This window comes from Chroicocephalus ridibundus, chromosome 7 (assembly GCF_963924245.1).
Source record: "Chroicocephalus ridibundus chromosome 7, bChrRid1.1, whole genome shotgun sequence".
Lineage (NCBI taxonomy): Eukaryota > Metazoa > Chordata > Aves > Charadriiformes > Laridae > Chroicocephalus > Chroicocephalus ridibundus.
The window spans coordinates 31,182,512-31,204,630 of NC_086290.1; the positions used below are offsets into that span (position 1 = coordinate 31,182,512).

The 22,119-nt window shown below is 38.6% G+C and overlaps 1 protein-coding gene across 8 annotated transcripts in view; it reads right to left on the reverse strand.

Annotated features, from left to right (window-relative positions):
- INO80D (INO80 complex subunit D) overlaps nucleotides 1-22,119 on the reverse strand; it is a 46,637-nt gene that overhangs the window by 18,138 nt on the left and 6,380 nt on the right. For 7 of the 8 annotated variants that reach the window (XM_063340704.1, XM_063340702.1, XM_063340708.1 and 4 more), the window contains 6 exons: nucleotides 18,849-18,944; nucleotides 18,498-18,744; nucleotides 12,030-12,778; nucleotides 8,706-8,814; nucleotides 2,921-3,145; nucleotides 817-926 (listed from right to left, as the gene is read on the reverse strand). In XM_063340704.1, coding sequence (XP_063196774.1) covers nucleotides 817-926; nucleotides 2,921-3,145; nucleotides 8,706-8,814; nucleotides 12,030-12,778; nucleotides 18,498-18,715 — 1,411 coding nt within the window. In that variant the 5' untranslated portion in view covers nucleotides 18,716-18,744; nucleotides 18,849-18,944. Of the gene's footprint in view, nucleotides 1-816; nucleotides 927-2,920; nucleotides 3,146-8,705; nucleotides 8,815-12,029; nucleotides 12,779-18,497; nucleotides 18,745-18,848; nucleotides 18,945-21,305; nucleotides 21,484-22,119 lie in introns of all 8 variants that reach the window. The other variant, XM_063340707.1, reaches the window with a different exon arrangement.

Genomic DNA, 22,119 nt, shown 5'->3' on the forward strand with positions numbered 1-22,119 from the left:
CTGAAAAGGTGCTGCAGTCTGATAGCAACTGGAACTGACAAGCTCTAGCCACTTAAAATACCAAAACCAAAGCTCCAACTAAAGGAGTCACTCCAACAAAAGTGCCAACAATTCTTCAGCTAAAAGCAAAAAAGCCAAAGTCTGCAAAATTCTTAAGTATTCCAGGTCAGAAGTCTGCCTGTTTATAGTCTTTAGAGTCAAACCTCACATGTAATGTGCTCCCTCCTTTCTGCTACATTAACACATTGACTCTTAACATCCTTTTCAGGCTTTGCTTGAAACCCCCAGCACTGGGAATTCTTCCTCTTCTAGAATTTGGATTCTGTGACCCCTTCTATTTTATTTCTTTAAATAATGCAAAGTGTCAGATTTCCATCTTTCTAGTCAGTGTAAGCCATCTTTTCACACCGTGGGTAAAAACCTGTCCTCATAAAACCTTCATAGGTAGGTAGTCTATTGGAATCTACTAAGAACCTTATGAAAGACATGAAGCTGAAAGCTACATGGTTTGTACCAAGTCATGGGTGAAAAATGATCATTTTTGTAAAGTCTTCTTTCACCCACTAAATAGAGCTTAGAAAGTAAACCAATATGACTCTGATAGATACCAGTGACAAACTACTTATCTTCACTGACTACAGACCCAAATAACACAGACAAATCAAAAAGCAAAGTAGTTGATGATATGCTAACAAATAGGTATTTCTTTGTGAAACATATTTGTCAATGCAAAAACCTAAGAAACAAAAAAAAAAATCCTAAACCAGAACAGTTCCCATGCCTGAATGCAACTCCCAAACTGAGTTAAGAGGATACGCTGAAAACAATGCCTGGTGAATGGAAGGGCCTTGTTAGTGCACTGTTCTCCCTTCGAAGTCCCACTACAGGTTGTTGGTTCTGCATCTCTCTGCCTCGCTTGGCTTGTGCTGAAAAAAAAGCATAAAAGAGTTTAGAAACAAAAACCCAGTCTCAGGTGGTTACTTAGCACAACTCTTGCACTGAATGTGGCACAGTAGGATGAAAAATTATAACACGTGTGTGTGCTATGATCCAGATGGGTGCACACTACTACCACACTCTACACAGGGATACAGGATAGATGTCAATGACAGGTGAAGGTGTGACTGCAGTAGCAGGATTATTGTTTATTTCTCAGGGCCTTAACTGTAACGAGAGGTGGCGTGTGCTACTACCACGTAAATATTACAACACGCTGCAACAGAGCCAAGGACAGCAGTAGGTGAGCGTCAACACAGGTGACCCTTAAAATGAAGTCAATCTCTAGAATACAATGTATTGGGTATGTCTATGTGGGCAGTCAAGTGCACTTTCAAGCCTGTTCATAAATCAAAACAACATGCCGAGCATCCCCAGAGCTTACATGCAAGCATGTGCTCAGACAAACTTAGACTGAGCTCTGGAGTGGCAGAGCCTGAGCATGCTCAACATGGGTAAAAGCTCTCCTCATCAACGTGCTACAGCCCAATCCACCAGCAGGTGCCCGGAGCTGAGCGCTTCCTCAGCACAGCCTCAATGCTTTGAGCCTGAGCTGCAAGCAGGCGACCAGACAGCAGCGTGGATGAGTACTGCAAGCATTGCACAGCTCGCTCGGTGTTAGCCTGCTCTTGAGGCATTTGTCACCTTCAGGTAGATAAAGCTGGCGATTCCAGGGCCACTCTACACGTTGTTTTCTAGGTTGACAAAAAGCTGGCTGTAGCCTGTTTTCCTTCAGCCATTTCTGTCATCAATTGCACTTTGACTGAGCAAAGTTTTAGTTAGCAATATTACTCCTGTGAAAAATTTCGTAACTGAAAAGACTCTGTGATTACTTAAATTAACCAGAGCAGTGATGACAGACATACCTGGCTCTGCCAGTCTACCAAAACAACGTAGTATTTTTTTTTCCATAATAAAGGGCAAGAATAATGGGAAAAACACTAGCAGGAGCTTGACAGTTCTGGCAAGGTTTTGCTGTAGTTTAAGTTTGGAGACATCTACCCAACTCCATAAACTAGTGATGTACCTCTACATTACACCTCTGAGCAGCTCTTCAGCATCACTCCACTTCCCCAATGACAAACCCTTCAACTGTCATGAACCATAACCCACTGTCCAGAAACAAAAGCATCCCATAACCAGAACATATGCTCAGTACCCTGCTCCAGGCTGCCACTCATGTCAGCCCTCCCTGTCCCCCACAGTCACACATCCTGGAAAACTAAACCACAACAGCAAAAGGATAGTGCTGATACCCCAGACATAACGCCAGGGTTCAGACTTACTCTACTTCTACACAAATATGAATCAACCAACTCTCAGTATGCTGAGAGCTGGAGGGATGTTGACATTATCTAGAAAGAATTCCCACTGAAGGTAACCTTCGGAGTTGTTAGAAGATACTTATTTTGTTGCCAGGTTTCATTTAATGTTAGATTGAGCTAAATCTAACAAAAAGCATGAGCTTAAGTTTGATTTGCTGGGAAGAGAATTAAGAGGAGGTACAGACTTTTCAAAAAAAGCTGTCTGGAAAACGACATCTGAATTGAAGGAGTGAACTGCAAACCAGAATGCACACCTTCTAAAGAACTGGGCTTAGTGTAGTCCTAGATATTTGAAGGCAGCCAAAATACATAGAATAATTAATAAGAATAAATTTTAACATGCCACTAACTTCTTTTGTGACATTTAAGAAATCAGACCCAGACACTGCTGAGCAAACAATCCATATTTTAAAAAGCAAAGCTGGAGAATGCTTGTCTTCATGGCAAACACTGTATGCCATGTTTATTTTACTCCACTGACATTTACGTGTCGTGGTTTTTCTGCCTTGTGCATGCCTACCAGTTTCAGAGTTCAGCATTTCAGCTGCTGGATACTCTGCCCAGACCCCAGGTCACTGTAGTCTCAGGGGAAGGCTAACCTGGTACGAGCACATGTAGCTCTTCGGAGTTCTTGTATCAGTTGCCCAGCACGCTCCGGCTCTCTGCTGGCCGCCTGCAGCAAGGCTTTCCGGAGTGTATGCCGGCATTTCTTCTGACGAGATTCTGCCCGCTCCAGGCGGCAGAGGTGCTTGTATTTCTGCTGAAAGTAAGTGCAAAGTCTGGTCACCCTGGAACTCCTGTCATCTGCATTGTCATCATCGGACCTGAAGAAGGGAAAATAACAAATGGGCTTTAAGTATTATTTTTTTTTTTCAAGGAAGTTAATTTGTCATTTTAATAGAATTGTTAAGTTGGCATCCATCTTCTAGCCCCACAAACATCCAAAGACTGAAATCAGGCAGGGATGCTTGAGAAATGGTAAGCACACGATCTCTTTTGAATTCTAAAGGTACTTACCCTTCTTAGTATGTCATTATTAGAGATTACATCAATTTATCATCAAGTCTGACACATTTAAATGTCTGGAGCCTGCTGTTCAAAAAAAATCTATACCGTTAACCTTTATTTACTGTAAATGTCTCAGCAAATGAGACAAACTCTTAAATCAAAGTGCAATTAATGGAGAGAACAAGGGTGGGGAACTATGTCGTGGAAATTTATTGAAGAAAGGTCATGCTGGAAAAGATGGTCAAATTCTAACAAGTACCAAAACTGCTGACCTTTTCCAATTCATCTTACGCTGCCAGGTGGTGTTTGACTTCCTAAACCAAAATGCACAGTCACATAGCTAGCAGTTGATACTGCTTTCCCCTTGCTGCAGAGTTAAGATTGAGTTATAGTACAGCCATGAAGAAGAAATTCACATTTAACTTCAAAGGCACTGAGGGAAAAATCAGATCAGGGCTAAGCAATGACCAGATGAAGGACAGACACAATTCTTTGTTTGCTTAAGAATGACTTTTTCCATTTATCTTGACTTTCTGAATATCCAGGCACATATCAACAAGACTTTCAAGCCATGTCAACACATGCAGTTAAATGAAGTAAAAAACATGAAGCATAATAAAATCATCACTGGGACTGTTAAAACAACAGGGTCCATGAAGCTACCCAGAAGTCCTCCACAAGCACTACTTTGCAGAATGATTTATTTTTTATTCATGGAGCAACAAAGAACGTGCACTGAATCTAAGCAAAGCAGATTTTGCTCAGTTTTTCCTTTAGGTTTTTCCTTATAGAACAGAGAAACCTTTTGCTAACTTTCCAATCTGTAAAACAAAGGAAGGGCAGGGGAAGAAAAGAAGTCCAAACAAATGAAGTAAGTCAAAAGCTCCCAAAGTTCAGACTAGAAGAGCTTGGCCAGAGAGACTGAACGAGCTGACAGCCAAACCTGCACACAGCAAAATGGACCACAATTAGCTGATGATAGAAGAGACGCGAAAATTTTTTTCACCATGATATTTACTAAATAAAGTAAGATCCAGAAATGCAGGCAGAATAGCTGTCCCTGAAAGGCAGTATGACTAAGACCTACTTTCCTTTCTGGAAAATCTTATTCCATTCACACGCGGGCTAAATTTAAGAGACTGCATCCATCTCTATTAAGGCTGCCCACAAGAATTCCACAGGAGCAAACACTGCCTTGACACAAATGCACATTTTTATAAAGTTTTATGTAAAGTCAACCATACTATGTGTTTTGTTTGTTAAAACAGATTACAGATTATTTTCTAGAAGCATAAATTACAAGTAATTAACCTCTGCAATTAAATGCTACGCAGCGATACAACCTGTTAAAAATATTTAACATACATACTGTTTAAAATATTTTCACATTGAAAATAAAAAGAAAATACAATTTTAACATCTCTTAGAAAAGAGTGCCTACTGGGAAAAACTCACTCTTTAGAAAAATTTAACTGTGTTTTAATTATAGATTAAAACCATTTAACTATATATATACACTATTTAACTATGTAAAATTATTTAACTACAGATTAAAACTAAAGCTATTTAATATAGATTTTCCTTTTCCCAATGTATTAATAGAAAATAGGAATACATGGATGGGATCAGTTAGATATAGGTAGATCTAAGGTCTTAGATAATTCATTACTGCTCTGGGCCAAGATTTTTAAACTAAGTTGCAGGCATACTAAATTAATTTTAAATATGGTTACAAATTAAGAAAAGACACCAATATTGCTTAGGGGAAAAAAAGTTTTTCTTTTGGGTAGAAAGAGTGGTTTTAAATGCAAATGTCTATATTTGAGACTTTTTAGTTCCCTCCCATTGAAATAGACAGAACAAAGTCATTGCATGTTAAAATATTCTTAACCGCCATTTATGAGATCATTTTTTAAAAAGTAGATGAAGACATATATACAAGATGTAGAAAGAAATCATGCCTGCAGTGGACAAGGACTTATTTTGAGGTAAACAGTTTCTAAAAGCCTATTCAGAATTTTGTTTCCAGGCCAGTAAGATTAATCAAAACATATTCATAAGTTCAAAGAAACCTAAAAATATCACAATAACACCTCCTTTCTTTTTTTCTTCCTACGTAAGTACTAAAACTGAAAGGTACTTTTGTTGTTTTCCTTTCATAAACAAGTTTACCAACTTCTATTTAGTTTACTCTCTTAGGCTACCTATATAACTTCTGAAGTTCAACTTTGTATGTGGCATTTCATTTCTTAAAAGATTTCTAAAGTGCACACAAGCCATTTGATAATCCAAAATGCTTCTTCCCAACGTTTCCCTTTAAGATTGTCATGTGTAAACATCAGGGGAATTATTGCTGAGTGTTCATGAAGAAAACAAAGGCAGCACAAAGCAGCAGAAAGGAAGAGCAAAAGGCACCATCAGGGAACCAGGAGAACATGTCCTCTACTCTGAGACACACCACAACTGTACTTCAAAACCCTCTGAAAGGAGGGATTTGAAGAACCTTCCTTTTAGTTCTTCTAGTTATTGGGAGTTATTAAATACAACTTTGACAACAGTGTTGATATTTGCTCATTTGAGTGAGCTGCTACGAGAAGGGACGCCAAACCTCACACTCCCTTTTCAAACTCGCTACTTGAAATGCTCGCTTTTACCTTTATTTCAGTGTAGGAAGTGAAAAACTACTTTGTTTTAAAGTCATCTGTTTTCCAGTACTTTTTAAGCTACAAGACCTAGTAATCAAATTATCTGGAGGGAAGCCTCACTAATCTGCAGCAGGGAAGAGCCCCTGCTTTCCCTCGGAATTGTTGCTCCTGCAAGGAATTCCTCCCACGCCAGCAGCCTGCCCTGGCAGCCGCCCTGCCTGCGCTGCGCCCGGTGCCAACTCCTGCGCCACTATTTGCCTCCAAGCGCCGCATCCTGGAATCCTGCAACCACAGGAACCTGATTTTGCAAAATTAAAGGACAGAATAATAAAAGCAAACATTTGGCCCGTGTTTCCACAGATGACTGCAACAATATGAATTTTACAGATTAAAAGGCCAGAAGGCAAGTGAACTCAAAAATGTATTACTCTTAAGACATTAATTTTAAACCAATCTGGTGAATTTTTGAGAGTTTAAGAGCAGCTGGAGTATTGCAGAAGAAATTCAACAGAAAGTTAGCGGATTCCTTCCACAATCACACAACCAGAAGCGGCAGGAACACGCTGTCCAATAATGCAGAAATTAACTGATCGCTTTCTTTTACTAATCTGTTCTGAGAAGCATCCCTCCTGCTGTCTTCCACTGACTCAAATGGAAAAGGACACAACGGAGCTAGCTGGTGGAGAGTTATCCCTTTGACACAGGGACCACAACCTCAGACACAAATGAACAGAGAAAAAATAGCTTTATTTTTACTATGAAAAACAGTAAATAAGTTCCCATAGGTTTAGGTATGTGATTTCAGCACCTAAAGGTTTTGGGAAACAATCTCCATTGGTTTTCTGGTAAAATTAATCTCCAAAATTCAGTGCCATAACAAGTCATTGGCGGACTAAGTCAGGAGTCTCCAGTCTGCACCGGCAGATTAGCAAGACAGACTCATTTTGACAAATCAAATGATCTAAGAAACAGTCTGAACTAATTCATCTTCAGCAACAGACAGACCACATCGTAGAAGTGTCAAAGTGAAACATTTCAGGTAATAAAAACCTCTACAGAAGCTTGCAGAATAGGAATTAAAGTTTTAGAAGGCTGACATCAAGTAAATGTATCAATGCTTACACGTAAACAAAATCAGGAAAGCTGCTGAAGAGCTAATACTGGGCAGGCTGACAGAAGTACAAAAGCAGCCACTACCGTATAAAAATTTATCTGTCATGATTAGTTAAGGCAGTGTTTAATTGAAATGCATAAAATGCCAGAATGGAACAGAAAATGTCAAGACAAGGTATTATTTTCTCTCAGTATGTGAAAAGAGTAAGAAGAATCCAAAGGAAGTTAAGACAAATAGAAGACAAAACACACAGAGATGACCTTTATGAGTTGTCAAAAACACAGGGATCTATGGAAGAACCAGATCAAATGTCAAAGAGAGAAGAGTGTAATATAATTTATTTAATAGATATATCTGCTTTGAAAATCATGTATGATTTAAAACTCTGAAAGTCTGTTCATGTTTTCCCAAAACAGTTTATTCTGCTGATGCCCTAAAAAACAATGGTCATTTGGAACAGAAAAACCCTTCTATTTTAAAAAAGCAAAGTCTACACACTGCTACTAAGCTTTGATTCACTGAAGGCTCTCTGTGTTTAGTATCCTGGTGTCTCTCCTGATGACAGAGATACAGCTTGTTGTTCGCTTAATAGTTGGACTCAATGATCTCAAAGGTCTTTTCCAACCTAATGATTCTATGACATCTAAATGATTCTATGATTATCTTTAGAGATGGTAAGAAGTTCTGGTAAGTTTCAGAATTTCCATGTAGCAACACAAAAACATTTCATTAACATCGTTACTCTAGCTGTGATACTTAAAAATTATACAAATGGGAGAGAGTCGTAGTATCAAAAAGTCTAGTCGCATAGTGAAAGACAATCACATTACAGAAAGTACAATCAAACTTCATTGAGACCCCAGTTTCCTTTTGTTATCAACATGCTTTAGTTTCATTACAATAGCATGCTTGGGATGCTTTGCTTTAACTTTGCACCTTAAAATTTATATTAATAGACATTTTTTAATCATATCTTGCTGTAAGTTCAGATTCATGACTTAGCAGTATATGCAGAACACCGTAAGCCTTTTTGCACCAGCAGCTAAAACCTTCTCTGCTTATCCCTTCAATCACATCACTTCCTTTGAATGCTCCCAACTATTTGATAGAGGTTTACTCAACACTTAATTATGAAAAGAAATGCCATGCCCTTAAAAAAAAAAAAAAATCACATTAAAGCAACATCCTGCACAATTGCCATAAGGATTAACGAGTAAAACGGAGCAAGTTTACAAAGTTATTCACAAATAGTAGGCAAGACAAGAAACCAATAGCAACTCCCTTCATTTCTTCTAATTCAGGAAATACCTCTACTCAGCAAGGCACACACAAGTTCATGAAAAAAAACCCACTAAACTCAATTAAATTTAGACAAATAAGCTTAAGTTCTCTCCTGATGCATCCTTCTGATAGCAGACTCCACAAAGCTGTCTAAGTTAGGTGGAAACTGGGACAGAAAGTGACAAGCTGTTTCATAGCTCTTACAAACAAACGAGTTCAAACAATCCTTTGTTTCAGCAAAGCACTTGAGTGCCACTGACTCCACTTGAAGTGAAGCTCACATTTACATGACTTATTCCATCAAGGCCAGCATGAATACTAAAGAATCATACTCACTCATGTCTCTCATAGCCGAGGGTTTCTCGGATAGACCACGCAACCTGGTAAGGGGAGGTTTGCTCTGAATCCTCCAACTCTTCTCCACTGTCTTCAGACCAATCCAGCCCTAAGGGAATTGAAAACATGAAAGCTGGATGAAAAGTGTACCCACCTCATATAAGTCTCTGAGCAACCCATGGCACAAAAGATGAATGGGTAGTATAGTCACAAGCATAATTATGTTTGATTAAATTACATACCATAACATTCTCAATTACACAGGAAAAGTTACAGTAACACCTCCATTACAGTGCGCAAATAGCATGCACTGATTTTTGTCAAATTTGAGTTTTGCTTTTCAAATCCTTATTGGCATCTTTGTCCATAAGCAGTGGAAGAAAAAAAACAACGGCTTTCTTACCCACAGAAAAATATCACAAGCTTTCATACTGAGCAAGTGGAATCTTTAGAGAAAAGGTAAGAGTCCCTGCCACGAAGAACTGTCTGCCTGGCAATTTTTAATACTATATGATCTAAATAGGCCACTTTCATGTCTGTTTATGTTCTGCCCCTGCTCTGTACCAAAACACAGGGAGAACAGGAAAACCATAAGACAGAGCAGCACAGACAGAGATAGATATACAGCTACACAGGATGTTCCTCTGCTTGGTCTCTGTAATTGCCTGCCAAATGCATACATTAGCATGAAAAGAGAGCTACGGAGAGAGATGCAAATACTCCTGCACTTGTACTAGACAGCACACTTTCGCTTAATGCTGATGCAGTCACTTATTGTGTGCACCAGCAGCCTCAGTTACTCAAGCTAAACACAACTGTTGAACAGGACAGCCAGAAACAGAGTCCACTGAGTTCTCAGGTGGAACATTTTATTTGGAGCTTTATCTTTTGCAATTTTTCCTACTGTCTCTCTCACATCCAGTGGAATTCTTGCCAATTCCTTGCAGCAGGCGGGATAAAATCCCATAGCTGCATTTACAAGCCAGCATTATTACTTTTTCATTTTCTTGTGTGCTCCTTGAAAATGAAGCAGCAGTTGCAAAAGAGTTAAGGAACATTTTATTTTTGATAGAAATAAACTAAACAACTATATCTGAGATTATTCTGAAGTCAGATGTTTTGAATTTGGGAAATGCATCAGTACTTCGTCATCTACTTTCAGAGTTAGACACATACACACATGCTTGGAATACAGTCATCAGAAGTGCCTTCATCATTTAGAAGCAACACTTTGACACAAACCAGAAATATTAGAAACCAAATTGTTCAGGAACTTCAGCATCCTGAAAATTCTATTCTTGGTTCCTGTTTTTAAAATACGCTTTTGAACTAAATGAAGATATCTTAAGAGATTTGATAAAATGCCAGAATTATACTTTCAACTTAAAGTGTTTTTTGTTTTGGGGTTTTTTTTTAACTCTTTCCCCTTCCATAAAGGAATGAAAAAACAACTTACTCATTGAATAAAGATGTCCATAGTTGATACCATTTGTAAGTAACAAATTACTTACTCAAAGTTTAAAAGTAAAATCAGAGGTTGCATTGTTTTGCTTCTAATGGGCACTGCAGAAATGAAGGAATAAAAACTAATCCAGATTCAGCTATACTCACGCTGAAGACTCCAGTTAAATTAATATCCAATTACATGTCTCTGATGCAGGTACACATAACACTGGCTGCATCTTTTTAAAGATTCTGTGCCGTCATCTCTAATGCTACTCTATTATAAAACAGAGATCCTGAAATTCTCTGAACTAGCGGAATTAGTCTTTAATACTAAGGCATATTATGAACAAATAACATATATATTTTCCACTCTCACACAATTAATGTGAATTCCATTACGTTGCCAAACATAAAATGTTCTAATTGCATATACATGCAGTTATACATCTGCTGATTAGACCCATAAATGTACAGTTATGCATCTGCAGATGCATAACTGTACATTTATGGGTCTAATCAGTTTTTTTCCTATGCCTGTTTTTCAGGAAAACACATTCTTTTCAGTGCAAACACCACTTGAGAATGTAAAACATTAAACACAGCAAGTGATCTTTCTACAGTCTTCCAAAATGCAGGTCACTTTCTAAGTTATTGGGGTCTGTGACACACAGAAGTGCCTCTGGAGTTGCCATTGCTCAAACGACCTGCATGATATGTAGGACCATCAAAGTGGTTTTCTGAAGAACAACGTCCTTTGGAGACATGCTGTGGGATGCTAATTATCTTCTGAACAAATAGTCAAGCTATCCCATGAGTGCCAAAGGGCAGATCTTAACAGCAAATTAAAACAAGGTTAATTGAAATAGCAAAAATTACAGATGTTTGCAATTAAATAAGATGTTATATGAAGAATGTCCAAATTTATTTGAAGTCTGTTTTTTTTTTTTTTAAAAAAAAACCCATCATAAATGCCATTCCTGCTCTAATATCACACACTGACTCATGTTTCCCTTTTCCCTGTCAGTATTTTCCTTGTTAGAAAAGCACAATCTAAAACTAAGCAGAAAAGTAAGGTAACTTTGGAGGATGAGGGAGATAACAAGGGCAGCTAGGTGCACCTAGGTCTGTATTCATAATCAGGCAAATAACCCACGAAGTCAGCTGCCTTTTTAAAGCTTTATAGAGCATCACTGGCACAGCAGCAACTTAGTTATATTTACTTACATTTTCACACACAGCAATTGATTATTACAGTTTCTAGAGTAAGGAAGAGACTATTCCTGCAGTGGTATGAGGACAAGATTCCACCTCTCCAATTACTTTCTGTAATGGTGCTGCCCTCCTGCAGTAATTTTTTGCTTTTGTTCATCCACATTGTGTATGAGCCCAGAACAGGCCAAATCAAGAAAAATTCTCTTACGTTCCAATTTTCCCAGTCAAGTCAACTGGAAATTTGGATCTGCACAGAACGATGGCGCAGATCTCCAAACTTCTACTTGCACTCATTTCAAAATGTGCACTTGTCACATATTTAACATTCAATCTAACCTTGACCACCTTTACTACTCAAGTTGCAAACCTTCTGTACGATGTCTGTATCATTCAAGCAATGCTTTCTACACCTCAGTTTGATTTCTCAAATGGTTAACAGAACATTAAGAAGAATAAACAACCAAAATGCCATAAACCGTATGCGATGGGTCCAGGCTTTCTCTTCATAGAGAACAGGGCTGAAGAAAATAGCAAGAGATTACCTAGCTCAGAGTTATTTTGTAAAGACCATACACGAATGCAGGACAGAGTTATGAAGACATTCCCCTTTTGTCTTTTGGTTTCAGGTTAAAAAATAAGCAGGCAGTGTATCCATTATCTACCCACCTAAATGTGGAAACAGATCAGTGTCCAGCTGCTGTTTTCGAGTGCACAGTTTCACCAGTCTCTGTAGCCGGCTCATGCAGGACAAGTGCGGAGAGAAGGCTGTGGCTTTCATGAGGACCCGATCAGTCCTTGGAGGGTCTGTGACAGGAGCCCTAGTGGGTGGCAGGAGAGGCAGAGGTCTCTTGTTAGACAACTGCCGGGCTTGTGCTATAGTGTGTGTGGTGGGTGCCACTCCCTGCATTGGTAGGCTGGTGTTCGGAGGTTGAGGTGACTTGCAGACTACGCCCTGCGGTAGCCCTGTCGGCTTTAACGAAGCTGATGAAGGTGGCAGATGGGAGTGCTGCTGCTGCAGAGGCTGCTGCTGCAAAGGTGCAGGAAGGGGGCTAAAGTGCTCTTGGCGAACTTTTAAAATCTCTGTCTCTCTCTGGCGCTGCCGGTTTTGAGCCAACTTGCTCTGCAACTTTTTCCTCACTGTTGCCCCTTTCTTTAGGTCATCATCCTCCTCGTTGAAAGCAAAGGGGTCTTCTAATTCCGCTTCCAGGTAGTGGAGAGGAAGCCTAGCCCCTGGAGGGGAGAGGGACATCCCATCAAGTCCATTGGGCATCTTCAAGGCCAGGGTGGGCACTGTCAGACTGAAGGCCATAGCATCCATCTGATGCCTGACCTTGACCTCCTCTATGGGATCATTCTTTTTCTTCCTCTCCTTTTTCGGTATAAAGCCAAGTACCTGCAGGTGGCTGTTGCAGTACCTTTGAAAAATAAAAGCAATCAGTGATTAACTCAACTCTTGTAACTAAAATCTGAAGAAAATAGACATCACTAAAGGGAAAGCCACACACACCCATCTCATGTGAATTTATATTGAAACACAAGAGGTTTTATAAGAAGTGTACACAACTGCTTCTAATACAACAGATAACTGTGGTGTTCCCAACCCGTAACTGAAAACAAAAACTTGCACAAGTGACAATTTGTAATCTTAAGATACAAAAAAATATTCATTATTCATAGGAGATTCATACACAACCATTCAAAATATTTACTCTCTAACAGGGTAAATACTCACAAAACAAAGCAAACAACACAAATGGGACAGTCTGATACATAAAGCCAGTAAGAACTCAAGCCATTAACTGATCGTTTCAAAAGCTCCCAAGAAAAAGTACATTGAAGACTACTTCCTTTCATTTGGCTGTTCTTTCACTAGAAGTAGTTAACATATTCATCAACACACACATTATTATTACAAATTCCACTGTAGTAGGGAGCAGTTTCTTATATGGACAATCTCACTGAAGATACCTGCTGAGAAAGGTCACTATTTGCACTTAATGAACAAGTAGCATAAATATTTAAGTTCTGTTTTAGTAGTTTAACATGATGAATTTTGTAGCCACAGGATTAGCTGCATGTTCTTCAAACAAAAATCTAGTTTAAAAGAAATTATCTGCAGCTAGTAAATGTTTACACAATGCCAGGAATATGTACACATACAATCCAGAAACATGGGGTTTAAGCTCTTCTAATATAAAAAAAGCTTTTAAAGTCATGTTATTAAATAAAAAAAAAAAGACAAAAAAAAAGAGGAAAAAAGTCTTTGAAAGTTTGTCATGAAAATTAAAAGGAGAAATTTAAAGAGAAGAGTTACAATTTACAGCCACAGATAACACACTAAGAGGTAAACAATAATTTTTTGTCTGATTAAAACAAGCAGGTGATAGAAATGTATGAACCATGATCTGATCCTTTTTCTGTTCCACGCAGGCAGGCCCTCCTGCCTCTGTAGAATGCCACCAGCAATCAGATTTGTGCCCTTGCAGGATCCCGTCTATAACGTGCAGCTTATAGATGAAAACAAAGATATGAGGAAAAAGTGATGTCTACATCAAGGTACTAATGAACAAGCTAAGGATATATCCATGAAGGCATTCATGGATATGAATAAGGACAAGGTAAGGAAATATACCGTGAAGGTATAAAATCTGATCGTTATGAATCTGAGAAAAGTAAGCTTTGTTGAACAAATAGATTAAAATTAAATTATTCCTGGTCTTCAGGGAGGAAAAATTAACAGAAAACCCCAAACCAAACCCCTCAAAAGGTTTAACACTTCATTTTAGTGACTTTCAACTTGCTGTTCCACCCCTAAAGAAGCAATGTGTGAACTGCTTCTAAAGGGTCCATAAAAGGTAAAAAAGAAAAAGCAAATTCATGTATTCTTCTAAAGGATCTCCATACATGTAGTTTCTCGAGGGATCCACACCCATAAGGATTCACAAATCAGAAAAAGCTGAAAAGTACTGCTACTTATTATTGTCTACATAATTTCTTCATTACATTAAGTTGTAAGTAATAAATAAATCTAAATGAGGCAAGCTGAAAGCCAGCAACGTGTGGAGTCCTTATTAGAATACACTGGAAAGCTGTAAATTCATACTGAGAGATGCACTTCTAAAAATAAAATTATATTATGAGGGCTCAATAAAGCTTCCCTTAAAGTCAACAGCACTATTCCCATAATTAAAATTAAGCACTTTTTAAATATTTTGTTTGAACAAGACTGATGAGTTCAGTTAGAACAGCACTTTTAGTATGAGAGAAGAAAAAACAATAAGCAGACAAAACAAGCACAATGGAAATTTTCCCCCTCTTATTCCAACAAAAAAGAGTTTTGCTCCATGTGAACACTTACTTTATACTGTTCAGAACTTAAATATTGCCACCTTGTGCTTGTGCAGGAGTGAGAAGGTAAAAACTGGCTAGTCTATTTTCATTGTGAAAACCAAAGAGAAAGCAAGATATAGAAAATGTGAATAAACCTATGAAAAGTAATTAGCTTGCTAACATTCTCTGAGTTTTAGGCTATTAAGGGTTTTGCTTATTCGTTTAACTCTAACAGCATCATTTTCATATGGCAGAGAATAAAGTTTTGGCTCTTACAACTGACCATACTGCATCACTGGAAGCCAACAATATCTTACAGTGGCATCTCCTCTAGACACAAACCCAAAGATGACAGGCTACAACTTCATGAAAACACAGATCACACACACTTGCAGACTCTAGTACGCATCAACTTGGCTCTGTGCTTTAGGCTCTATCAACTCTGACTTCCAGCATAACAGAGGCAAATGCACCTCGTCTGCTGAACGAAAAGGAACAAGAAGCTGGGAAGACCACTTAAGTCTTCTTTGGGTAGAGAAGACTACGCACAGGCAGTTTTGTCTAGGCATAATTTATTAGCACCAACTCAACCTTGGCCTTGCCAGGCCCTAGCTGGTCTCATGCAGAGCCAGGTGGGCACACACACCCATCCTTCACGTTCCAAATTGGCTTTTTAGTTGGCCCTGGCCCAAACTGGCTCTAACTTTACGGGGTGCTGCAGAGCCTGGTGCAGACATTAACTGACTCTGCTGGACCCAGTCTATAACCAGTGAGTTAAGGCAATAAACTCTTTGGATCAGATGTAACGCATAACTGGGAAGACTGGAATAGCATCTGCAAGCAGCACAGTCCCTTTTTCACATGGCTCTGAGCATGAAACCCGTTAGGGTCAAGCTGGCCCTACAAGAGCCAATTCTGATGCGCCTGTCTTGGTGGCACAATGTGTCATTTCTATAACTTGACTGCGATTTATTCTCAGCTGACAGTATCACACTAACTATCTAATACAGGTTTTGCTCCCTTCCTTACTCAGTGCCAAAGGCACTTACTCTGTGCAGGTGAGGTCAAATGCAGTCAGCACATATGGTAAGAGCGGTGGGTTGATACCCATTAAAACTATCGTAACATGAAGCACACAAAAGGTGACGGGCTCTGAAGGCTTCAGCTGGACAGTTTCCCACACCACTGGGAGGGTAAGAATCCAGACAGCAAGGTTTTCCACCTACAACTGCATTCTGCCTCCCAGTACATCCCAAACTGGTATCAAGTTCTGCCACTTATTTAAAGGAAGATCCAAATAAACTGGACAGCGTCTTGCATATTAACAAAATATTTGAATATTCTCTTGAAAGAGGAGAATTAGAGACAAAATGGTGTTTAACCCAGGTAAATTGTAATAACCATTACTTAATTTTGAAGTTGAACTTCATTATCTATGTGTGTATTTGGATAAGAAAGAATTAGGAGATATATTCAGAGGAAATACAGATACAGAACCCATTTCTGTATCATCCCGTACATATTCTTTAAAAAAAACAAGATAGTGAAAAGAGAAACTAGGCTTCAAATAAGGCAATGAAGTCATGCACTATTAATAGATTTAATTTGTAGAGTGTTAATGGTTAATAAGAAATCTAATAATATGGCAGTGTATTAAACATCTTTGTGGCTGGTAGCATCTCATTTGTCTGGGGTCAAGTGATAATTTTTTTTAATTATCTGTGGACAGACTATGAAGCTTTTGGCATATAATGCATGCATCCTGTTAAAACATTTTATCTTTAAAATTATATAAGAAGATAGCTGTCAGAACATCATACAGCCTGCTTCTGATCATGTACAGTTACATGTCTAAAACTGTGACAAAATGACCATCTGACAGTAATTTTGTACACAGAAAATTAAAAGCTACAAGTGAAGAACTCAGACGTAGCAAACATCTTTATATCAAACGGAGTGTGAAAAAAGTCTCCTAAGAAACAGATACAGGTTTGCTTGCCAAAAAAAAAAAAAGTTTAGAGCAGGCACAGTCTTATCACTAGCATTCATTAAATTTTATTGTTAAAATTAAACTCTGCCCTGAGAGGGAGTCTTTTAAAATATTCTTTCAAACTATCACATCCTCTCATTTGAAATTAAAAGTTTATTTTCTCCTTCAGACACCTGCTGTCCTCTTCAAGTACTGTAATGTGACACTCGACATGCAATTGAATTATTCTAATATAACATACACCAGATGTCATGACCACACTTCACTTTAACTTGAGAAAAATCAAAAAGAACAAAGTGTGAACTCAATTCAAGGTGTAAAGAAAAATCTTAAATTCCATGGGAACATATGAGACCTAAAAAAGTGTCATTAAGTACTATTATTTCTATTGTTTTTAAGTATGACCCCTGGTAAACTGCAACTCTGGCTCAGTCAGCTCTTGCATCTGAAATTACAGCATACCATTCGCACTAACAATTTCCATGATCATTTCTGCAAGCTTATTTCCAAAGAGCCTCAATTGTACAGTAGCAAAGAAACATTCACCGACTGTCAAATTACAGCTTAAAGTTATTCATCTTGTGCCATTTGAGCATTTGCCCTACAGCTTTTGACAAACATTCATGGTTTTTTCTCACTTCATCAGTCTCCTCAACTGAAATGGCAGGTGAAGTGCAAGTTAATTTAGAGCACAGTCCAACTGTTGTTTCAGACAAGAGAGGGAGCTGTGAGCTGAGAAGGAAGTTATATGTATGGCACAGTGGGAACACTGCTAATAATGCAAAAGGTTAGTGAATGGCAGCTAATAACATGAAAGGTCAGCAAACAGTCGTTTAATTCTTTTTTGGCATATTTTGTTTATATTTTACGTTACAAAAATCATTTCTAACAGAACAAGCCTCAGATAGTTAACACACACATTACTTTAATGCTGTGTTACTGGCAAAACCTGCAACAATGACTCCAAAAAATTAAAGTCATATATACCTGGCAGCCAAGATTAGACAAATTCTGCTATTTCAGCCCAGGCAACACCAATGAGATTGGTGTTCAGGAAGTCTTGAAGAGCAAGGAAGAATGTCCTTATGTTTACAGTACAGGCTGCAATTCAGGAAATCTGGTTTGAATTACCAGCTCTCCAACAACTTCAAGCATTATCTCTTGCAAGGCATTTAATACCTGGGCACCTTGGGCATCTTCATTCAAGCAGGGAGGGGGAGAGAAAGGGGGGAAGCAAAGAAGAAGGGGAGTGGACAGCACTTTCCAAGCTGGCTCATCTGTTATCAAGTAATATTTATTTTATTCCAGTAATACAAAGCTACATATCACTATCAAATCACAAACACTTAATTGTAATTCTGGATCCATCCCTATGTGTTACTGCTCTCTAAGCCCAGAAGGTATGCATTTTCAACTGTTGGTCCTGAAAAAAGTAGACAGAAGTGTGCTTTGGGCACAGCTGGCCAAACAAGCAGGCCATTTTAAGAGCATGTACTGTAAGAGACAAAGCAAATTAATTATAACAGCAGGTATTGTGTAGCAGGTTTGATCCACGGTTTATAGTGAATTTGAGAAAAGCAATGAACTCTCCTGTAAACTTCCTTGGAAATAAGTTACTGCTCCCTTTCTAAGTACTTGACTCACACAGAAAACAAAGTTTACTGGTCTTAAAACAAAACCCTCAAAGAAACATCCTGGAATTCAGTCCGCTCAGGCCAGTTCCTCCCTCATCCTGAAACCATGCAGTGTCTTAAAAGAAAACTCATGACTGTCCCAGCCACTTCCCACTTTGCCGATGGGTAACCACAACTCACCTACGGTCCTCAGATTTGGGGATGGGGTTGGTGCAGCGTTGGCTGTTATACTTGGCCACATATTCACATTGCTTGAAGGGGGCAGTCTTGTCCTCCAGAACGTGTCTGATACAGAAGGCGTAGCCGTTAAGTCGCCTCTGCTTGCACAGTTTGGGGCTATATGAGCACAAGGGCTTATTGTCAACCTCAGAGAAGTGTATGTGTTTGCCTTCATACATCACGTGACTCTATTCCTTGTGAACATCAGCTGAAAGAACCAAAATATTAAGATAAATTACATAAGAAAAAAAATGCATTCAGTTCTATATTGTGTGTTTCGTTTTGGCAGGAAAGAGGGACCCAGAACAATACCTGATTTTAAATCTTCTGTACCATATCAATGTTAAGAGAGAGCCCCAAGGACACCACTATCCTGGAATGATGATGAATCAAGATGAAGCAGATTGTCTAAGGAAAATATCAAAAAGGTCAAAGTCAGTCAGAATAAAATAGATATTATTACTGCTTAATAAGTAAGTGGACAGATGTAGCCACTAAACCTATGGTTCAGCTAGCATCCAATAAGCCAAGTCCACTAGCACACCAGTTTTCAATCAGTAGTCACAGATCTTTGGAAACCATGAAAAGAAATTATTGGGGGGGGGGGAATTCTACTGCCACCACATTTAAACTTATTAAACAGAACTCCACTCATCTACCAGAAAGTGATTAGAAGCTACAAGTTAGAAAAGGTTAAGTGTCAGATTAGATCACTTGCTTTCAGGAATCAAGTTGAATGATGATTAACCCATTTGATTGCAGAGGTTTTGCTTCAAGTACCTTTGCTTACAAAAATGCTGATGACTATCCTTGCTCTGCAAAATTTTAATTTCATCAGGCAGCAAGAAAGCTTTTTTTTTTTTTAAAAAAAAAAAAGACAAACACTTTCTTTACCACACCTGATGAACAGTCTTCAGATCTTGTAAATGCCCACAGCTTCTGCAGGCATCAATATGCAGTCCTTCCTGAGGTCATCATGGTTCTTCAGAGCTTTTCCTACCTTACTGTACTTATTTTAAGTAAATGTGGGTATTAATAATGTCAGAGGCTGTACTCCCATTGATGCCAGGAGGGCTGAAATGTCATTTCAGCAAGAGGCTGGGTTTTTTGCCTCCCTAAAGTAGATTCCTACAGTGCAACAAAATAACAAATCCATGCAATCATAAAGTACTTTTTCATTTCCTAACACTATGGAGTCTTTGGCAATCATCTTTTAAAATAAAAAATAATAAAAAAAAAATCCCAAAAAACCCTCCACCCCAAAGCAGCTTCAAATAAAACTAACAGTACACACATTCTGCAGCTGCTCTGCTACACCCAGCTTAGCCTGCAAAAAGCCGCTTTTATTCAGAAAGGCCATCCTGAAGCACTGGAATAAACTCTTTTGAACATGGCATATTCAGTACACAGTTCAGTTTCGTACGTGTAATATACCAAGCAAAAGAATGTACATAGGGGTGATATTCAGGAAATATGTAATAAATTAGAGACATGTGACTAATGTACAGATTACCACCTCAATCAACTTACTTGTTCCCAAGGCCCAAAATGTAAGAACATGACTGCGAAGAGGGAGCCTACACAGACTTTGTAGGAAAGATGCAGTTTCCACTTGTGAAGGTACAAGCCTTCACTTCCCGCTGTATAAAAGCGCCTTGAGAAAATGACAAGTACTATGGCACTGGGGGATCTAGAAAAGCAACTTTAAGTCACTGGGGCAAAACAAAACACCCTATCACACCTCTAAGAGTAAACTCCACAAACCAGGCCTCTCATTAGCTATAGAAGCAAGACAAGAGACTACTAAAAATTTAAAACACACACTTAAAATTCTTGAAACAGTTGTATATGCACGTGTGCAGCATGCACAGCATACAGAATGGAGCCACACGCTACAAAAATGTAACTAGCACAAGTGACCTGATTAATCATTTGACAATAATAAGGATCATTTCGTATTTCCTCTTTATACACATAGTTCCCTTTCCATGCACATACACAAGCGCACACACCCCCAGGGGCAGGGGCCTCACGTTTTGTTTACACCGGCTAGCCCATAACACAAGCAGGCACACTTAATCCAGTTCCAATCACCTTTCCCAACTTCTGTCAATGCATGGAAGCACATGAAAGTACAGAGTACATAATATACATATTTGAAACTAATCATTGGAGTATGACCCTTCACAATGCATCCATCCTGAGAACAAAAAAGTTCATTTTCAGACACCTTTGCTAAGGCAGATACTGACATACACTTCAGTATTATCCAGCAACAATGTGAAAAAAACCCATAAATCCCACGGCGACATGCCCGATACGGGAATTGTGACCTGGGTTCGGGTCCCATACATTTGAGAGACAGCCTCCTCCTTTACTATGGCAGCAAAAGTAATCAAATGAGTCTTAACTAATTGCATCTCATACAGACAATGAAGATGGCAGAAAGCCTTTTGCTCTGGAGTTTGTTTCTCCCAACAGTTAACCAAAGCTTGTATTTGGTGGCATACTGGAGACGATGAAAAACTTGAAAGAACAAGCGCGTCTTGCAGCTTGGGTGACTCGCATGTTGCTCTCTATTTCTTTCTGGTTTATTTACCTCCTTCTTTTAAGTTACTACTATCATGCTTTGCAGAGTTTTTTGACAGATCAATGACCTTCTCCTTTGTACAACCCAGCAACATTTCTTTTCCAAAGGTTATCAAGCAACAGACCAAAGAAAACCGTTCTGAGGAACTCTTTCCAAAGTAAACAGCGAGAAATGCATACCTGGTGTGCCTCCGTTAAGCTTCTGTAAAGAAACTGCTCCACAGTTCCCAGCCACTATAATCCTGTATTTATTCTTGTGCCCTCAGTCTTATTTTTGGATTTAACTCATAATTAAGTCTTATTTTTGCATTTAACTTGACTGTGTCAAGGCAGGCATAGTATTTTACTCCTCACTTGTCTGAAAGATACAGGGCACAAGTACAACGCCATATGAAACATTTAAGAAAAATACTGACAATAATCCTCAGGAAAATCAATGAGCTTGAACAGGAATTTTTGGGTCTATATGTCTGCTAAGAGAAGCTCATGCAAATATAACCATGTTAAAAATCACACTAGGAATCAATTAGTGCAACTACAGTGCAACAAACAAAAAGAAAGCTACTATACCTAGCAGCCAATGTTATATAAAAAAAACCCCTACAGCGACTGTCTCAAACTTGCAATTATATGTTTATCAGACTCCCCAAAAGACAGTGGCACTATGTTAATACACTACCATGATCAGAGACTATAGTTGCACTTAATCTAAAAAGAGCTTTTTCTTTTTACTTCCATAGCATACCATATATAGATATAAAAATAACAAAGACTTAAATCTATTGATTCTAATTTAATCTGATGCAGTATTTTATTTTGAACAAAATATACTGGAGTTCTTAACAGAGCTTTTTGCTGCTACATAAAAAGTAGCACAAGCATGGAATACGCAGACGTCACTTAACTGAAGAGAACCGAAACTACACTTAGCTAAATAGTGGGTGGGGGAGAAATTATTTTTGTCCCATAGGATTCAGTAAGAGATGACGGAAAC